The sequence below is a fragment of the Rhododendron vialii genome, chromosome 8a (genome assembly GCF_030253575.1).
Source record: "Rhododendron vialii isolate Sample 1 chromosome 8a, ASM3025357v1".
NCBI lineage: Eukaryota > Viridiplantae > Streptophyta > Magnoliopsida > Ericales > Ericaceae > Rhododendron > Rhododendron vialii.
The window spans coordinates 35,339,884-35,360,377 of NC_080564.1; the positions used below are offsets into that span (position 1 = coordinate 35,339,884).

The 20,494-nt window shown below is 39.0% G+C and overlaps 2 protein-coding genes across 3 annotated transcripts; one reads left to right on the forward strand and one right to left on the reverse strand.

The window, feature by feature from the left end:
* The first annotated feature begins 4,973 nt into the window (after window positions 1–4,973).
* Window positions 4,974–17,716, forward strand: LOC131335537 (1-phosphatidylinositol-3-phosphate 5-kinase FAB1B). 2 transcript variants are annotated; one of them, XM_058370940.1, is made up of 12 exons: window positions 4,974–5,376; window positions 5,513–6,670; window positions 8,217–8,963; window positions 10,262–10,415; window positions 10,518–10,862; window positions 11,079–11,921; window positions 12,098–12,447; window positions 13,870–13,993; window positions 14,121–14,279; window positions 14,703–16,256; window positions 16,594–16,860; window positions 17,027–17,716. In XM_058370940.1, the coding sequence occupies exons 2-12, from the start codon at window positions 6,063–6,065 to the stop codon at window positions 17,351–17,353; spliced, it is 5,478 nt and encodes a 1,825-aa protein (XP_058226923.1). In that variant the 5' UTR covers window positions 4,974–5,376; window positions 5,513–6,062; the 3' UTR covers window positions 17,354–17,716. The 2 variants fall into 2 exon arrangements, with proteins under 2 accessions (XP_058226923.1, XP_058226924.1); XM_058370941.1 differs by having other exon boundaries at window positions 8,220–8,963.
* A 155-nt stretch (window positions 17,717–17,871) lies between these two features.
* On the reverse strand, window positions 17,872–19,142 carry LOC131335539 (uncharacterized). The gene is made up of 3 exons (XM_058370942.1): window positions 18,809–19,142; window positions 18,478–18,587; window positions 17,872–18,345 (listed from the first exon to the last, which is right to left on the reverse strand). Exons 1-3 carry the CDS (start codon window positions 18,965–18,967, stop codon window positions 18,270–18,272), a joined length of 345 nt encoding a protein of 114 aa, XP_058226925.1. The 5' UTR covers window positions 18,968–19,142; the 3' UTR covers window positions 17,872–18,269.
* Window positions 19,143–20,494: the final 1,352 nt, after the last annotated feature.

The following is a 20,494-nucleotide window of genomic DNA, read 5'->3' on the forward strand; positions in this document are numbered from 1 at the left end:
TTAGTGACATAATTTCTATCTTGTTTTTTTTTTTTTTGGTACATTCTATCATGTTTTCTTTTGGGGAGTGGCAAAATGAACCCATATTAATTTTGGCACTCCCCTACAGAATGCCGTTAACAATTTGGAGAATGGCAAAAATCACTCCCCTTTATTTTCCTGTAAAATCTTATCAATGTCACGTCTGATGGGGTCCCATGAGAATTTTGGACTTCCAAAAGCATTCAGCCCATCTTGTAACTCACCACACCAGGCTCAAATAAAAATGAGGCCCATTTTGGTTCCTAAAAGGCCCATTCAGCCCATCTCATTTTACCCGCTACAACAGGAGTATAAAATTGAACTGAAACCCTAGAATCTCTCCCCGAAAACGTTTGGGACCAGATCTTGACAGCTTCAATCTTGAGTCGGCGGCCCTACTAGAGGTATGATTGCATTGTGATCAGAGCAGACAAACAACTGTTAAATAGTAGTAGTAAACTGAATCCATCCGAATCGATGGTGGTCTCTGTTTTCTCGCATGAGGAGGGGGTGCTTTGTTTTTTACCTCTTTGATTTCGTTTTCAATTTGCTTTGATGAAAGATTTGGTCTATTGCGTTCTAGTACTATATGTTTTACTGCAGCTGGCCGAGCTGGTTGGCTAAAGTAATGCCAGACAGTAAGTTTATGCAGCTGCAAAATCAAATTCTTGGGGGCACAAAACCAGCTCTTGATTGCTTTAGTCTCTGCAGGGCAAGATTGATAGTGCTCTAAATCACTCTCCCCGTTTTAGTTAAACCCCTTTCACTTTGATTTACGTTTTTTATATACTGTAGGCGTTCATAAGCATTCGTCTACATGCGCGCGTGCATACACGCACTTGATTTTCAGTCCTATTGTTGAACGTAGTTTGTTTGCACTTTGGGTTCCCTGTGGTCTGGTGTCTAGTGGTGGACTAGAGGGGGTAATGTGCGATTCGAACTGTCCATCTCGTCAATTAATGGTTCAAATTCCATATTGGCTATTGTAGATTTGAGTCGTTAATTGCCGAGATAAAATCTAAACTTTTGGATTTGGTAGTACTGTTCTCCTGCAGTGCACCCCTGCCTATCAGGGTGTAGAGACAACCGAATATGAGTTTCTTTTTGAATGGCCAAAAAGAAATTTTATTAATGTTTGAAAACAGATTACGAAAATTAAAAGGATCTTAAGCATAAGGCATCATGCCGGAGCAAGAGTATACCCACAAAGAAGGCACTTTCACACTCCAACAATCACATGCCTCCATGACCAAAGGGAGAGAAATAACAACTTAAAGCTGGCAAGAAGCCAACTAAGACAAAAGATCCCAAAAGGAGAAACAACACCCGAAGAGACACAAAACCCAATCAAGGCAAAACAGCAGAATAACAGTGATGATATGTCAATTGATTAAGCTCTTGATTTTTGTTTTGAAATCATTCAATTTGAAATGTTGTTTAATCTATTGTTTGCAGAAGAAAGAAGGGTTTATACTGGGTGTCCGGAAATAAACGAATAGGATACAACATCCATACGATGTGGCTGGGCTATGGAAATTGTGATAGATTGCTTAACGTTCGAAACGTGATATTATTACCATATGAAGTGGTGGAGTATTTTTCTTGGGTTGAGATTTTGATATTCATTTTTCTCGGGTTGGCTTGAGTACAAAGTTTACAGACTTTAGAAATTATAGTTCTTGGTTAGTCCTCAAATCCTTCGAAGAAACGAGCCCTAATAGATGATGATATTATACTCTGTTTATTTCAGATCGTATGCGAAAGGTTGGTCATGGAGAGGATCGGATCTTGGTTGCTGGATTTAAATTTTAACACTAGACTGGGCTAGCTAGCTATTAGTTACACGGACGCGGGGCTCTGCTGTCCATGGGAGGCAGTAGTCCCTACCCACACCCTTGACCGACAGCGTTTTGAAAAAAAGAAGAAGCCATTATCCTCCTTATTTGCGATCCTATGAACTAAAAACGTGATTATGAGAGCCGTAGAGACAAAATTTAATTATGTCTTTTTAGAATAATATGATCATCAGAATAATAAGATCTTCACACGGGTTCAAATTGATCGAAAATTTGAGCACTTAATTTTTTTGAGACCGTGTTTGAACCAGTGTGAAGATCTTATTATTCTGGTCATATTATTCTAAAGAGACATAATTAAATTTTATCTCTAGAGCTCTCACAATCAAGTTTCTGCTCCATAGGATCGTAGATAAGGCTGATGAGGACTTCTTTTTTCAAAACGCTGGGGCTGCTGCCTCCCATGGAAAGCAGACAGAGCTCCCGCGTCCTAGTTACGCCCCACGGATAGAACTTTATATTGGTGAAGAGGCTTGATAAGGACTGGATTAATAGGATAGCAATCTTAAATACAGGACATAGCATATAGTTTAGCTTCACTTTCAAACCAGTAATTAATCATAACGTAGAACTGCACTGGGCTGGGATTAGAGATCCACCTCATTGCCATTAGAAAACTTCCATAACCAGGATATATATAAAAACTTGTTGGCGGGGACCTATGGATTTATAATCACGCTATAGACTACACTGGCAACAACTACTAAAAAAAGTCAAAATTATTCAGGATCACCACCTCGTTTTTTATCACGGCAATTATAAAAAACTCTAATGGTTTTGATCAAATGGGTACAGGACAACCACTAACTAAAGTAATTTCCTATGGTTGATCGATCAAGCTCGTTCTCAGATGCACATATCTGGTCAAATAAATATTCTAGGTCCACTAGTTTGATAGAATTAATAATGAAGGGATATATAATTCAACTAGATAATACATTCTCATGAATTAACAGTATTTTGATTAATAATACCACGCTTCTAATGATATCATATACTCCCCATATCTTGTGGATTGTATATTTACAGTATATGTACAAAGGTCGTACATACTAGATATTTGATCAAATATCTTGCATGTACAATTCAATATGACGTTCACGTTCCATCAAATAAACGGTCCCTGAATAAATAATTATAAACGGTCCCTGAATAAATAAGGAATAAGAGAACGCCAGCCCAGTAAATAAATTGCTTAGGGCAAGCCATGCATGAATGTTTTCGGCCTTTTTTCTTGCTCCAAGTTTCCAACCATCCATATGCAATGGTGGCAGCCCCGGTTGTTATTTTGTAATGTAGTTCATTTTCTAGTAAAAGACATGCAGTAGCTAGAAAACGATAATGATGCCAGACAGATCTATGCCAGTTGATTATCCAAATATCTATGATCCAATAGAGATGCCATATCACACCTGCACCACGTACGCTTTAAAAAATATAATACATGTAAAGAAACCGCAGCCGTACGTTCAATTTAAGCTGTATCCCATAGAAAATAAATGGAAGCTGTAAGCGACTACTGCGGGTTGGTTCAACCTTCCCACTGTACTTCTGTCTCCCCCAATTTTAAGATGCTAGTCGTTGAACCAATGAAAGAGATAAATTCATCTAAAGATAGTTCAATATTCATTTCTTTGTTTTTTCAATTAATAAGAAGTTCTGGATCAAGTTTTCCCAGAAAAACTTTTGGACCAGAATGGTATAAAAATGGATGTCAACAAAAGAAATCCTCTTTCAATGTGAACATGGGAAAAATGGTTCGAAAACAGGAAAATAATGTTCACCCTCCAATTTAGCTTTTCTCAAGTCGTTATAGGAATGCAATTGTCATATCGTGAACGACTGAAAAGATGAATATGGATTTTATATATTCTCCTAGTTTATTTCCGACAAGTTCCAATGTAGGACGACTTGTAACTCGGCTTGCGTCAGTGCCGCATAGCCGGTTATCAAGATCGGATGAAGAGAAAGGTTGTGCTTCATAGCCTTTGCAGGCTGTAGCACGTAAAAAATTTTATGTTAGATGATCTTATGACATGAATCCAGTTACGGTTATATTTCGAAATACGATATACCTTTGACAGAGCTCAATAAAGAAATTGATTTCTTATAGTCCGCTCAATAATTGAGACTTAAGGTTCAATTCCATTAGTAATTTAGTGCTGACATAGGAACTCGCCAAAATTTCTACATTAGCTGCGGGGCCAGGACTGTAAACGAGCCGAATATTAAAATGTTCGGATTCGTTCATTAAGTTTTTTAGCGAACTCAAACTCGAGCCGATTGTAATGAAAATTTGACGAATCGAGCTCGGATTGAACTTGCTTGGGATTTGAGTCGAACTCGAGCTTGTTCACGAGCATTAACGAGTCAATAAATATGATAATCTATATTTATGCTCTCATATAGGTCTAAAGCTACAAATAAATTTTTTAGTATGTACATAAATACGTTCAAACATAAATTATATGATAAAAACATATACATAAACAAGTTTTTAGTAATTATAAACGGTTATACTTGTACAAGTACCAAAATTTTCATTCTGTAAGTATATAAAATTCCCATGATACACATATAATTCAGGTTCGCGAGCCTAATCGAGACGAATATTGTTAGGTTTATATTCGGCTCATTTATGAAACGAGCCTAAAATTAATATTCAAGTTCAGCTCATTTAGTAGACGAATCGAATTCGAACGAACTTTGAATAGTTCACGACTCAGTTCATTTACAGCCCTTGCGTAGGAATTCCCCACACAAACGACTTCATGCCAAAACTCGGACCGAGGGATCCTGCAGTGCAACCCGCACTTAGTTGCACTATAGGGCTGTCGGGCAACGACCGGCTATCCATTCTGGCGATGGATTGCTGAATTTTAATTCAAACAATGAACGATTTAAATCTATAGGAATACAAATCAAATCTGAGCCGTCCGCGTCAAAATGAACGACCGGATCGGTCGCCCCTAAGACCCCTTTAGTGCGGGCTGCAGCTCCCCCAAAAGTTGTGGTAATGTTGACTATTTCCAGTCGGATAGACATAGACATAACCTTTTTTCTGGGTCACAAGAAGAAAGAAGATACTAGTAGAATTCAAACAACAACAACAACAAAAAAAAAAAAGGGAAAGAAAGAAAGAAAAACAGTTTCACATTTTGCCGTAATTTCAATCATAAATTAATAATACTAAATAAATTTGGAGGTGTACTCAGACATCGTTATGTGGTGAATATACAAATCGGAAACGGAGAGACTCACAGACACCCGTTGATATATTCGTTCATACACGTATATGTCTTATCTTAGGTGTATATATGTCGATCTTGATGATCGAATCGATTCGATTGAATTTCAGGATTAAGAAAAGCTTGCATGATTGATTGATTCAATTGAAAATCCTCTCGGTTTACACCGCCGATTCCTGTCTGTCTTCGTGGCGCTTTTTCTTTTTGTCTTCACTCGGAGATCCGAATCAATTATTGCTTCAATTTTCAAGGTATGGATACTCTTTCTTCAATTATTGATATATATATAGGAGTATATTTTTACTACTTTGTTTTTGTTAAAGCTTTATTTTTGGCTATTGATGGGGTAAATTGTTTATTTTTCTTTCTCTTTTGTGGTTGATTTAGGCGGCATGGTGGTTCTTGATTGGGAATTATTTAACGACTGATGGATTTTGTAGAGGAAACGTGGTCCTCTCATTTGCTTTGCGGTTGATATTTTGTTTTTAAGGTTTGTACCTCGCATGCAACTTGAAATTCGAGATTTTTAGGGCTCGGTTCGCTGTTTGGTTTTGAATTTCACGGAACTAGGGTTTCGGTGGCTGAATTTGACGACTAGGGTTTCGTGAAATTTTGATTTCGACAGGTTAGGAGATATTGGTTGCTTATTTGTTTGGCAGATTAGTTAATTTATTGGATTTAGGAGAAGATTCTTCAGTGCAATTACTCTGATAGTCTTGGAGTGTTGGTGGCATCGAGAATTACACGTACAATTAGTCAACGTTCTGAATTTAGGATTTGTTTGGTTGCTACCTTGTTATAAGATATATTGGTAAACATTGTGGGCAATTGAGTTTGGCATATATTTCTAGACTCTTTCCCCATTGTCGTTCACTTCGAAATTGGATAGAGCTATAGCCAAATGAAAAGTTAACAATGGCAAGGGGATTGTCGGTAGATGGATTTCGCGGACAAGTCATTCCTTGATCTTGTAGGGGCCCTGAAATCGTGGTTCCATTGGCGGTCTGAGCTGGCTAACGTGTCGAGGGACTTTTGGATGCCCGATGAGAGCTGTAGGTGGTGCTATGAGTGTGAAGTTCAGTTCACTTTGATTAACCGAAGACACCATTGCCGGCATTGTGGGCGAGTTTTCTGTGCCAAGTGTACTTCAAACTGGGTTCCTGCACAATCAAGTGATCCAAGTACTTCAAGGGAAGATTTGGAGAGGGTTAGGATCTGTAATTTCTGTTTCAAGCAATGGGAGCAGGGCGTAGCTACTGTTGATAATGGGATCCCGATTGCCAGCCTGGATCTCAGTACCTCTCCATCAGCGACAAGTCCTGTCAGCACCAAATCTAGCGGCACCATTGACAGTAGCTGCATTACACTTGCGTCAATATCGCACTCAGTTGAGTCTTGCCCGCAAAATCACCCGTCAATTCTCAGCCCTTGTCAATCAGCAGCAATGGAGACAAGTGTAGATAAGGAAGGTGAAGTAGCAACAAAAAACGATCATGCGGGCTTCCAGAATCAATCTCCAAACCGATATGACTTTTGCATGAACAGGTTCTTTTTATTTCTCTTATGTTGTTACTTGTTTGGTACTATGTTCGAACTAAAAATCATACGTGTCTAACAACTTGTAGTGACTAGTCTCTGGGATTGGCATATATGAAATTAGAAAGGTATTAATTGAGCTATGACTTGGGTAGCAAAAATGCTATGATGCATGGTTGTCAAATGATGGCACTTAATGTCTATTGCTTGTATGTTTTCCTGATCATGCATTGTATTGCATTGTGTACCTGCTATGATGCATATCATGGATGGTAAATTGGGAATAGGTTTGGCATGGTGAAAATTTGGTCGTTTCCCTATCCAGATGCATTTGACGTGTAGACAAGAAATAGCATTTTGCGTGGGTGAAAGAGTGCATTTAACGTAGAACTAAAGTAATAAGACAAATTTGGTTGCATTTGTAGATATATGAAAGAATTACTTGTCTTGCACCTGGAACGCAGATCGTTCCGATATGAGGAACGGAACGGGAACATGGTACACCACATGTCTAAATTGTGTAACGCTAGGGGTAGGCTTCTATGGATATCAAAACCTGAACTTATCTAGTAAAATTATAATTTTTCCAAATTATTCGTGCATAATACTCTAGGAACGTAATGACTGAATTTTTCCATTTTCTCTCATCAAAATTCCTTTCTCTCTAGATTTTTAAATTAATCAGTAAATTTTTTGGAAAAAATTTGGGGGTTGCTTTGGATTGCTATATTTAATGTTTTGGAACGGAAGTGTACCACGTTTCGGAACGTTCGTACTGGTACGCAATTCGCTAGGGTAGTAGCGTTCCATGGTAACACAGGGACTCTTGCTTATAGAATTACTCTTACCTGACTTTCTAGTATACCTAGGCTTGGAAATAAAGTATCTCTACTGCAAAATTATCTAGGTTTTTGTTGTTTAAATGTTGCTTATTTGGTACTAGGAAAAGTTTCTTAAATATGCCTACTAAGTATCTTTGCTATTTAGCTGCTTTTTTTTGTTGAACGGATTATTTAGCTGCTGTTTGGTTCACCATATTGCTTTGTTAATGTTCATAAGATGTTTTTTAATCACTTCCATGAGCAATATCTAGCAAACTGAGCACGAATGCATAATTTGGGATTGGAATTGGTTGTCTGAATCTATGCACTACGTCTTATCGTCTTATTTGCCATTCAACTGTAGAAATCTCTTCAAATGGGAGTAAAAGGTGATGCCGGGGTTATTCTTTTCACTTTTCATTATGCAAATTGTTCTGCATACACTTCCTGCGTACTTCTGAGTTTTTGATGGCTTATGAAACTGTGGTTTGCATGTTATTTGCCAGCAGGAGTGATGATTCTTTTCACTTTTCATTATGCAAATTGTTCCGCACACACTTCCTGCGTACTTCTGAGTTTTTGATGGCTTATGAAACTGTGGTTTGCATGTTATTTGCCAGCAGGAGTGATGATTCTTTTCACTTTTCATTATGCAAATTGTTCCGCATACACTTCCTGTGTACTTCTGAGTTTTTGATGACTTATGAAACTGTGGTTTGCATGTTATTTGCCAGCAGGAGTGATGACGATGACGACGAATTTGGAGTTCTCCGGTTAGATTTCAAATCAAGGCATTTCCCTCAGTCTAATGGCTACTATCCTCAAGTTGAATTTGACGGGATTGACAATGGTTATGGTTCACATAAAGTGCACCCTGATGGAGAAAATGTGGACGCTAAAAGTGTAAGCAGTTCTTCATTGCACAATAGCTTTGATTCAGGGAGATCAGAAGGAATCCAACAGCTTGTCAAAAAGGAAGACGAGCATGATATAGGCGAAGAAGGTGAAGCACCTTCCTCTTTATATGCTACAGCAGATGTTGATGCTGAACCTGTTGATTTTGAGAACAATGGACTTCTGTGGCTCCCGCCTGATCCTGAAGATGAAGAAGATGAAAGGGAAGCTCTTCTGTTTGACGACGACGATGAAGGGGGTGGTACTGGTGAGTGGGGATACCTCCGCTCTTCAAGTAGTTTTGGAAGTGGGGAGCATCGACATAGGGACAGGTCAAATGAGGAGCATAAGAAGGCCATGAAGAATGTGGTTGATGGGCACTTCAGGGCTTTAGTATCTCAGCTATTGCAGGTTGAGAATCTTCCTATGGGTGAGGAGGATGACAAAGAAAGTTGGTTAGAGATAATCACGTCTTTGTCTTGGGAGGCTGCTACTCTGTTAAAGCCAGATATGAGCAGAAGTGGGGGAATGGATCCGGGAGGTTATGTGAAGGTGAAATGCTTAGCTTCTGGGCGTCGCTCTGAGAGGTAAAATTCTACAAGGATCTCATTTTTCCTCTGAAATTGTGCTACTCTGTAGTCTACAACAATTGGTCGAACTGAACCACCAATTATGACTAGGTTAGCATGGGTTATACATAGATCTCTCAATGCTATATAATGTCTGGACCAAATTTGCTTTGCTTTGTGAGTACTTGGCAAAGTATTGTCTGCAGTATGTGATTTTATACATTCTCCTCTTTCTTCCTGATTTCTGAATGTAACCCCAAGCATTTATTTTAATTTCTGTGGTCTTGAAATATTGCCTTCTTGTTGCATAGGACATGTGAAATAACATGCCAGGACAACAAATTATGATTGAAACCTGAATAAAATGTTAACTGTAAAGCAAAAAGGTGCAATAGCCATGGCACTTCAAAAACCCATCTTAAACAGTCAATAAGTAGCGTTCTTACGCTTTCTGGGGTTACCAACATGCCTGTGTATCCAAGGCGTGACCTCGTGAAATTTGCAGTCACTTTAATTTTCACTTATTATGGGTTGATCTTTGTATTGCAGTTTAGTGAAACCAATTCTGAACTTACATGATTAATTCGACGGCCATTTAGGCTATGGGTCACATGCTTGTTCCATACTGGCAAATTATAGACTAGTAAAAGATTTCATTTTGCGAGAGTGCAACCTTTAATTTTGATCAAAAAGTCCATAGACTGTCTAAAGGGAGAAATATCCCCTATCGATGGAAAATGCTGGGTGTATTTTTTTATGAAATTCGGGGTTCTTGGATGGCTTGTAGTTAGCAGGGAGGGCTAGAAGAAAAGAGCTGTAACGAGAGTCAATTTGTGCGCGTCCCGTGAGTGACACGAAAATAAAGTTTAGAAAGGCCTCCATAAGCAGTGGAAAGGAAATACTGCTCATGAAATATGCAATTACTTCTTACAGGGGTAAAATGCTCGGGCTGCCAAGTGTATAAACAGAGGTTTGAGTCTGAGAGCATCCCTTTCTCCGCATTATGCCATAGCCTAAGTCCATACTGGGGACAGTCTTCATTCTCCATTGCAGTCATGAAATTAGCTTCTTATATGATAGTGGTCATTGTTTTTGCGTGATTTCATACCTGTATTCACTTTTCAATGAGATCAACTATCAATATCTGATGGTATTCTTTTGTGGTTTCTTCTTGTTATTCTTAATTGACTTTATATCTATACTAAAAATCTACCTCTTCATATTGTCTCAGTTTTCTTTTTCTCTTCATTCATTAACTGGAACCTCCTTCCCCCTTTTCCTTTTTTCCCTCCCCTATCCCTTTTATTTTCCTGTAGCATGGTGGTCAAAGGAGTTGTCTGTAAGAAAAATGTGGCTCATCGGCGGATGACATCAAAAGTAGAGAAAGCTCGCTTGTTGATCCTTGGAGGGGCTCTTGAGTACCAACGGGTTTCTAACCTCTTGTCAAGTTTCGATACGCTGTTGCAGCAGGTTGTGATCATATTCTGGTTTGCTATATCCACCTTTGGATTGTAAGAAGTTTTTTTTCCCTCTTTGCTTCTTTAGTCTTATTGGTTCCCCATCCTCATCTAGGAAATGGATCATTTAAAAATGGCTGTTGCGAAGATTGATGCACACCAACCTGATGTCCTTTTGGTGGAGAAATCAGTTTCTCGATTCGCGCAGGAGTACCTTCTTGCAAAAGACATATCACTTGTTCTCAATATCAAGAGACCGCTATTGGAGCGTATAGCCCGCTGCACTGGTGCTCAGATTGTCCCTTCAATTGATCATCTCTCTTCACAAAAGTTGGGATATTGTGACCTGTTCCACGTGGAGAGATTTCTAGAAGAACATGGCACTGCTGGGCAGGGAGGAAAAAAATTAGTGAAGACATTGATGTATTTTGAAGGGTGCCCAAAGCCACTGGGATGCACTGTAAGTATGAGAAAACCAATAAGAGGAACTAGGAATTTTATACTGGACTGCATACTTTACTGTTTAATTTAGTAGAATTTACGAGCAGCATGTATGCTATGCAAATTTTTTGAATTTAGCAGGATGGTGGCATATTTCCATATGGCAGAGGTGCCATTTAGTGCGATCGGGTAGACCCACAACGGAAAACTCATTTGGGTCCTCTGTTTGTTTCAGATATTACTCAGAGGTGCCAATGGGGATGAGTTGAAGAAAGTGAAGCATGTGGTCCAGTATGGAATTTTTGCAGCTTATCACTTGGCTCTGGAAACATCTTTTCTTGCGGATGAAGGAGCCTCTCTTCCAGAACTACCATTCAACTCCCCAATAACTGTGGCACTTCCAGATAAACCATCAGGCATTGACAGATCTATATCAACTATACCTGGTTTCACTGTCCCTGCCTATGAAAAAACTGAAGGACCTCAACCTTGTGGGGAGCCACAAAGGTCCAACAGTTTCCCGGCTTCATATGCAGTCTCCTCCAGTGGACCCCCGTCAAGCTTCGTCAACTCGACTGTTTCCTCCTTTGTGGCTTCTTCAGGGCAAGACTCTGCAATGCCTTGCCATAATGAGTCCTCTCCTTATCATGTATCTCAGCAGAGAAGTACAGTAGTTTCTAAACAGTCTACACAGGCAAGAACTTCTGCAGCTGACGGTGCTCGAGATGCCATGGGTGATGTACTTATTGCTAGTGGTTTCCGGCGTGCCGACACAGCAAGTCATGGTGTTCCTACTGCAAATTCTCAAAATGACTATAGTGAAGCAAGTGTAAATGAGCTAGGTAGTTCAGAGGTATCATCGTTTCAACAAGAAGTAAACCTTCCAGTGGAACAAGGAGGTTCTAAAGAAGAGTTTCCTCCATCGCCTTCCGACCATCAAAGCATTTTGGTTTCCTTATCATCGCGATGTGTCTGGAAGGGGACTGTCTGTGAAAGATCGCACCTTTTTCGAATCAAATACTATGGAAACTTTGATAAACCTTTGGGCCGCTTCTTACGAGACCATTTGTTCGATCAGGTAACCCCTTCCTTCTCTCTCTCTCTCTCTCTCTCTCTCTCTATATATATATATATGTATGTATGTATGTACACGCATTTGTATCTCATATGCACGCGTTTCAGGTTTAACCATATCGTTTAGTAGAAAACACATGAAAAAAGTATCATTTCTGTAAGTTTAAACTTTTTTGTCAGAGTTACCGATGCCGATCATGTGATATGCCATCAGAAGCACACGTCCATTGTTATACTCATCGACAAGGCACCCTTACAATTTCGGTGAAAAAGTTTCCAGACCCCTTACCAGGTGAAAAAGACCTCTTACCAGGTGAAAAGGATGGAAAGATCTGGATGTGGCACAGGTGTCTGAAGTGTCCAAGAACAAGTGGTTTCCCACCGGCAACCCGAAGAATTGTGATGTCGGATGCTGCTTGGGGATTGTCTTTTGGGAAGTTTTTGGAGCTCAGTTTTTCAAACCATGCAGCTGCTAGCAGGGTGGCAAGTTGTGGCCATTCATTGCACAGAGATTGTCTTCGTTTCTACGGGTATTCTACTTGCTCTGATCAATGGTTTGATGCCTTCCAAGGAATAGTTTCGGTTGAATTGAAGCCAAGCTGTTTGCTTTAGTTTGTTAGCCATCTATTTTTTCATCTCCTTTTGGATGGTCATGGAGTCATTATCTAAAATGCAAGAAAACTCTTGCCAAATTCCTTGCAGCTTTGTGATCATCCAACATGGCAGATTTATACAGCAGCTGATATCTTCAGCAGGAGTCATAAACCGCTCTCACACGCACGTGCGCATGTAGGGCTGCAAATGAGCCGAGCCACTCGCGAGCGGCTCATGGCTCGACTCGATAAGAGCTCGTTCAAGCTCAGTACACTAACGAACGAGCTCGAGCCTTAAAGTTTGGCTCGTTTTGTTAAAGAGCAGAGCCCGAGCGGTAGAATAGGCTCCCGGGCCTATTTATAATTTTATATAGGTATAAAAATATATTATTATATGTTTGTACACACGTAGCATTTAATTTAAACTTGGGCCACGTGTTGGCCATCGGCTGGGGCAGCACACATAAAAGGGATGCTGGGTCCACAGCTTAGCTTTATAGAGAGGAATTCATACTTCTTGACAAATTTGGTCGATGTGGGACAAGTGTCATGCCACAAAGGAAAATGCATTGTTTGGTTCCTTTAGTCCTACATCAGGGATTCAAGCTCGTTCACTGTCATGGATGCTTTATAAAAAGGAACCCAGGCATTGAGGCTTCTTAGTCCATTGGATTGCCGAGCTTCATGAGCCGAGCTCAAGCTTGTACAATGCTTAGCGAGCCAAGCTCGAGCCGAAAAATTACATCTCAAATCAAGCTCGAGCCCATTAAATATAATGCGAGCCAAGCTCGAGCAACGTAAAGCTCGGTTCGACTCGGCTCGTTTGCAGCCTTATGCGCATGTTAAGTTACTAGTAGTCCCAAAAGTTGAAGCTATAAGGAAATGGGCCAACAATGTATATCAAATTATTCAACATCCTCTCTCACGTGCAACCCCGTCGTGCAGGTGGAGATGCAAATTTTCATAGATAGAGCGAAACATTATAAGAAGGGGAGAAGTAGAATGCGAACAGAGAGACTTGAACCAAGACCTCTTGCAACCTAAGCTCTGATACCTTGTTAAGTTACTGGTAATCCCAAAAGCTTAAGTTGTTAGGAAATGGGCCCAACAATTTATATCAAGCTATTCAATAGCGCACATGTGCACTCATAGGTCTATATATGATACTGCGCATTTGGTTTATTTTAACCCATGTGTTCTCATTGATAATGGCATGTTTTTTCTTGGCAGCGATATGAAAGTCTTGTGTGCATAGCTCTCTCTCTCTCTCTCTCTCTCTCTCTCTCTCTCTCTCTCTCTCTCTCTCTCTCTCTCTCTCTCTCTCTCATTTTTAAACTTTCGTCGTCACTACTTGTGCAGATTTGGGAAAATGGTTGCTTGCTTTCGCTATGCATCAATTGACGTCCATTCGGTCTACCTCCCTCCCCCCAAACTTGATTTCAATTATCAGAAGCAGGATTGGATAGAAAAGGAAATGAACGAGGTCTGATAATTGGGATTTCATTTTCTGAATATGTCACTCCATATCACTCACATTTCTTCAATCTAATCATCAAAATTAAACAGGTAGTCACTCACATTTCTTCAATCTAATCATCAAAATTAAACAGGTAGTCGACCGAGCAGAGCTGTTATTTGCTGAAGTACTCAATGCTCTCAGTCAGATGGGTGAGACATCTGGGCCTGGACATGGCACGAAATTATCTGAATCAAGACGCCAAATTGCAGAACTGGAAGCAATGCTGCAAAAGGAGAAGACAGAATTTGAGGTGAGGTCTTCTTTGACTAGTTAGGATTTTTTTCTCCTGTCTTGAGTTACACACTTGTGCGTCTTAGAAAGCTGTATTTTTCAAGTGCCGTTACATAGTCTATTATGAAGATTATGAAGATCATTTCTTCAGTTAGCTAATCAATTTATCCTGGTAGATAAATCAAAATTTAGCGCTGGCTGGAAATTTCTATCGTTCGCTGGAAAATGCGTCATGTTTTCAATAGACTTTGATCTACGTAATGGTTATTTTGTCTCTATTATTCTTGTCAAATCAAAATGGCCTTGTATAGATATCCTGGGGTTTATAATTTAAAATTTCGAAGTAAAAAGGAATTAAGGCATTAATTGTTTCTGTTTAAATTTGATTATTTGCTGCTTGCATTAGATGGGGTCTGATGGATTCTTCTTGATCTTGTTATAGGAGTCGCTCCAGAAAATTGCGAATAGGGAGATGAAAAAGGGTCAACCTGTCGTCGATATTTTTGAGGTTAATCGACTACGAAGACAATTACTCTTCCAATCTTATATGTGGGACCACCGCCTGATATATGCAGCCAGTTTAATTACCAACAGCCTTCAGGATGATCTGAGTAGCTCTAATCCCAAAAATGCGGTGATCTCCTTTTCTGCTCATGGCAATTCCATTGACATGAATATGCCTCTTGATCCAGGTGAAGGCCTAAGTAGTTCTGAATCAGTAGCTATGGCTGTAAAGCTTACTGAATGTCATGATCGCGGAGAAGGAATCAAAAGCCATGCTAGCCAGCCTGAGTTAACTCACGAAGTAATTGATACACAAATAGATTTAGGATTTGGAAATGAAAAGCAAGCTAAACTTTCTGGTGGTATGATGATCTGTGTTGAACCTGACACTCTGGAGTCGAAAATAGGTGTTCGTAGGACGGTATCTGATGGGCAATATCCTACTGTTACGAGTCTGTCGGACACCCTTGATGCAGCATGGACTGGTGAGAATCATCCGGGAGTAGGGGTGCCCAAGGCCGTTTCTTCTGCGCTTCCTGAATCAGCAGTTGCAGATTCAAGTGAAGCGTCAGTGTCTGAAAAGTTAGAATCGGAAAACCAAAGAGTTGACCAGGGTGGGCCCAATGTACCCAGTTTGCCTCCAGTATTGTCCATTAAAGGGTCTGAGAACATAGAAGATCCTGTAAGCTGGTTGGGGATGCCCTTTGTAAATTTCTATCGGTCATTGAACAAGAACTTTCTAGGAATTGCACAGAAGTTTGATGCACTTGGTGAATATAATCCTGTTTATATTTCGTCATTTCGGGACTTGGAACTACAAGGCGGGGCTAGGTTGGTTTTGCCTGTTGGTGTTAATGACACTGTGGTTCCAGTTTATGATGATGAGCCCACAAGCATCATATCTTATGCTCTGGTATCACAAAAGTACCTCGACCAACTATCTGATGACTTTGAAAAGCCAAAAGACAGTGGGGAATCCACAGTTCCCTTCCTGTCTGTTGATTCAGGGAGTTTTCAATCAGTTAATTCGTTTGATGAAATGGGCTTGGAATCTTATAGAAGTCTGGGGTCTATGGATGACAGCATCTTGTCCATGTCTGGATCACGTAGCTCCTTGGCGTTGGATCCTGTTTCATACACCAAGGCTTTGCATGTTAGAGTTCCTTTTGATGATGATGGGCCCCATGGTAAGGTGAAATATACCGTGACTTTTTACTTTGCAAAGAGGTTTGAAGCCTTGAGGAGAATATGTTGCCCATCTGAGATGGATTTCGTAAGGTCTCTAAGTCGTTGCAAGAAGTGGGGAGCACAAGGTGGGAAGAGCAATGTCTTCTTTGCAAAAACCTTGGATGAGCGTTTCATTATCAAACAGGTTACAAAGACAGAGCTGGAATCGTTCACGAAGTTCGCTCCTGGATATTTCAAGTATCTATCTGAATCAATTGGCACTGGAAGCCCAACATGCCTGGCAAAGATTCTTGGTATCTATCAGGTAGTTTTTGAGGGCCTGAACCACGTTGACTTCAATTATGCTAGTTGAAAAATATGATAATAATTTACTGTAAACACCTTCAGTTATTGTGAATTTTTTTGGAAATCTAAAATTTAAAACAATAACTGATAAACCCTCTTGCATGGTTATGCTTGCAGCTTAATAATGTGATCAAACATATTAGTGAACCTTTTTTCTGATCAGTGGAACTTATTGTGGACCTTTAACTACTCCTAGTTTACGTGTAAATCAAGCTTCCTATGATTTCCGGTTTTTTGTGTTTGTATGAAAGTAGCTTACTATAACTTCTGAAGCTTCACTGTTTGTTGGCTTTAAGGTTACATCAAAGCATCTGAAGGGAGGGAAGGAATCCAAAATGGATGTTCTGGTTATGGAGAATCTTCTGTTTCGAAGGAATCTTACTCGGCTTTATGATCTCAAAGGATCTTCCCGATCTCGATATAATTCAGATTCCAGTGGCAGTAATAAAGTTCTACTGGATCAGAACTTGATTGAAGCAATGCCAACTTCTCCCATATTTGTTGGAAATAAGGCAAAACGATTGTTGGAAAGAGCTGTCTGGAATGATACATCATTTCTCGCAGTAAGTTTTCAAACATTCGCGATCCAAATTGAGTTGTCGATATATTCATAGTACACTGACGCCGTACATTTCCAATATTGAGCTGTTGCCCCTGGGGTTGTTCCAAGATACAAAATTATTTTGTCTGTTGCTCATTTTAATACACTAATTTTTCACGTTGGTTCAGTCAATTGACGTAATGGATTATTCATTACTGGTTGGGGTAGATGAAGAGAAGCACGAGCTAGTTCTTGGGATCATTGATTTCATGAGACAGTATACATGGGATAAGCACCTTGAAACTTGGGTAAAGGCTTCGGGCATTCTCGGTGGGCCAAAGAATGCGTCGCCTACAGTGATTTCACCCAAGCAGTACAAGAAAAGGTTCCGAAAAGCCATGACTACTTATTTTCTGATGGTCCCAGATCAGTGGTCTCCTCCAACTATCATTCCAAGTAACTCACAGACTGATCTTTGTGAAGAGAACACTCAAGACGGAACATCGGTTGAGTGATACTGTAAATCAATGTGCCTGTAAATTCGCAAGTGTAGGTGGGATTACTCCTTCTCCTTCCTTTTGTTCTCTCTTTTCATACATCTTTCTTTCTTTTTCCTTTCTTTTACCTTGTTGAAATTCTTTTGGATAGAAGTTCCATTTTGTACCTTTTCCTGTTTGTTAAAGTAAGAATTCGTTATTAATTGTTCAGAACATGCAGAACAAGGCTATTGAAGCCATCAAAATTTCTCCAGGGGGTATAATATTAGATAACCTCCCCAAGGAATTTTTTTTTGTATATTATCTTCCCTGTATTTAGCATTATATATGGACTGAATTACAATGGTGCAATTGATTTTGTGGGTGTATGTTTTGGATAAAGCCTTGCCTTATGTGACAAAATTGGCTCTGTTCTTTCTTTCTTCGGTTTCCAAATGACTAAAAAATTCGCTTTCTTTATTCTGGCAACCATTTTGAGTACTTGTGTTTCGAAGATCTCAATAATACAAGGAGCTGAAATGAGTGGGGAGTGTATATCGATTACAAGGAGCCATAAAAGTAGATAATTAAGAAAATTGATTTACAATTCGGGTACCGTTTAAGTGCAAGTAAAAAACACACAATGCTACTTCCCTTTTCATTGCTACGAAGTTCATTATTTTCCTCTCAGACAAACACATGATTTGTCTCAATAGAAGATTCCAGTTGGAGTACGGAAATACTTGGGGACCGAGGCGAGCTACGGATGAACTGGTCTTAGTAGCAATGCCAGGGAAATCCCTCTGTTTGCTTATATCGTACATTGCACCGTCGATGAAAAACTGTCTTGATTTTACATTCTAGTTCACTTAGGCTTAAAATAACAACTATTCCAAAGATACTCCACAGTGTCAGCAGATACTATTAGCACAATTTGTTGTGCGTTTGAACCCATTCAGTTGAAGCCTTTTCCGCCACCTTCAACCATTTGAAGCCAGTTTCTCAGAAGAAGATCGGTGATCCCTGCATCTCTGTGCTCGAAACAAATATCGAATTAACGAGTTAAATGGGTTACCGCAATTGTAAGACTAGTCATGCTCTGTAATCAAATCAAATTGGATACAAACAAACAAATGCAGATATACACACTCTGATATGTATACCTTGGACGATAACTTGATGTTGGACGAGGGCCCTCATCGTACCCTTCACATGTTATCTCTCCACTGTCATCTTTGTAGCAAACGATACCTCTGGACTGATCCTCGAAAATCTGTTAGAAACGATCAACAATTCAGAAACAGTTGCACGCCCGCGCGCGCGCACAGAGAGAGAGAGAGAGAGAGAGAGAGATGATGATGATGATGATGGTCTTAGAAACAAAAGTAGGAGGACTCTTTGGTTTACTGTTCTTAGATAGGCTTGCACTTTTGTTGTGTCTTCAACTGATGAAAAGAGAAAAAAGATACTACAGTAGTATGTTTAGACACAAACCTTAATCTTAATTGAAGAAGATGTGATCATCTGAGGCGGAGGTGTTTTCTGGACTGGAATTTGACTGTGAGTAACCCTCAAAATCTTGTGAACAGGCTTTTTGACGGGCATATAATTCTGGGTTATGAGGGAAGGAGCAGAACAGAATCTCACAGCCATTGAGCTAGAATTGGAAAAAGATGAAGAACAATGTGGGTTTTCCTCTTCTCTGGTTTTTTATCCAGATCCAGTACAAGGGGGAGTTTTTTTTTTTAATGATTGATTGCCTAATAGGGTGTAAGTATGTGTCGTTTTAAGTTAATTATAAAATATACTCCATAGTATATTGATTGTTGGTTTATAATTGGTTAATGGTTTGTCATGGGGCATCGTTTAGGTTAATCTAATGGTTAGGGTGGGGCCATTTAGCTTATCTTCTAAACTGTGGACGATGGTGCCCCTGACCCATCAGGCCGGCTGATGTGATTATAATAATCTCTTGATTGTCATCCTGATTATTCGTGACATCAAATTCTTGACTTGGAGTCTATGGTTTAATTTTTATCGAAGTTCATCATGTTGAAGATTTTTTGGTACTTTTCGTTTCAGTATTTTTGTCGCTTTTTTTGGAATTTTTGTTGTATTCACGGTTTTTTTAAATTAATTATCTTTCTAGACGAAAGGAATTTAAAAGTAAAAAATTATCACGAAAAGAAAAATGATGATCACTAAAGACGAAAAGAAAATATCAAACACCTGATATTTTATTTCAACAACATTGTTTTATGTAAACTTTTTTCAACTTTGGTCAATATTTTATATTTTTTCAATTTATCTCGTTGGAACTTTGAACGATTAATCTATAAAAAATTACGTCAAAAAGCTAAACAAACACAAGCTAATTTTATCAATTCACGAGCAGCCCATCTAACAAACACAAGCTAATTTTAGAAGAATTAAACATCAAATGATAGTAATACTCTAGTATTCGCACAAAAATTTCATTATGCATACTCTAGTTTTCACACACCTTCCTCACCACTACCTAAAAATTAAAAAGAAAAGTGATGAAATAGAGTATCAAAACTACGACAAAAAAATACTCCATTTGTCCCAATTTAATTGTCCCTCAGTCTATTCTAACAGGCTAAAAAACTAGTTATATCTTTAAACCTGTAATGAATTTCATATTGAATATGAATCTTGTTTGATAGATCTCGATTAGTTCTAAAATATAATTTTTTTTGAGATTACATAAAACAGTATAAATTACAAGATATAATCAATTGAAAAGTAGCACAAACTCCTAAAAATGACAATTAAATTGAGACGGAGTGAGTAATAATTTCAATTCAAATTGTATTACTTTAGTCTTCACACAAAAACTCCGTTACGCATATCTTGGACAGACTTGAAAGTAAAGTATTACTACCTGAAAATAAAAAAGCTTGTTGAAAAAAAAATAGAAAAGCTAGAGAACATAAGATAGAGTTATCTCAAAATTATGAAAAAAGAATAATTAATTTTCTCTCCGTTGAAGAAGCTTTGAAGCTTCTTATGGGTGCAAGAAAACAAAAAGGGAACGATAAAATATAATCCTATGGATTTCAAGGGATATTTTCGTAAAGCAAGTGGTGTATTTGAGGATAATTAAGTCATGCAATGAATAAGTTTCGGCAGGAAAAGGAAGAAGAAGGGTTTTAACAG

Bases quoted from the DNA above. Each gene is read 5' to 3' on its own strand.
- LOC131335537 (XM_058370940.1), top strand. From the start codon at position 6,063: ATGGATTTCGCGGACAAGTCATTCCTTGATCTTGTAGGGGCCCTGAAA. The intron at 10,416-10,517 runs GTTGTGATCATA...ATCCTCATCTAG, and splicing joins TCGATACGCTGTTGCAGCAG to GAAATGGATCATTTAAAAAT. The intron at 13,994-14,120 runs GTCTGATAATTG...AAAATTAAACAG, and splicing joins TAGAAAAGGAAATGAACGAG to GTAGTCGACCGAGCAGAGCT.
- LOC131335539 (XM_058370942.1), bottom strand. From the start codon at position 18,967: ATGGCTGTGAGATTCTGTTCTGCTCCTTCCCTCATAACCCAGAATTAT. The intron at 18,588-18,808 runs GTTTGTGTCTAA...CGTTTCTAACAG, and splicing joins CTTCTTCAATTAAGATTAAG to ATTTTCGAGGATCAGTCCAG. The intron at 18,346-18,477 runs GTATACATATCA...TTTCGAGCACAG, and splicing joins ACATCAAGTTATCGTCCAAG to AGATGCAGGGATCACCGATC.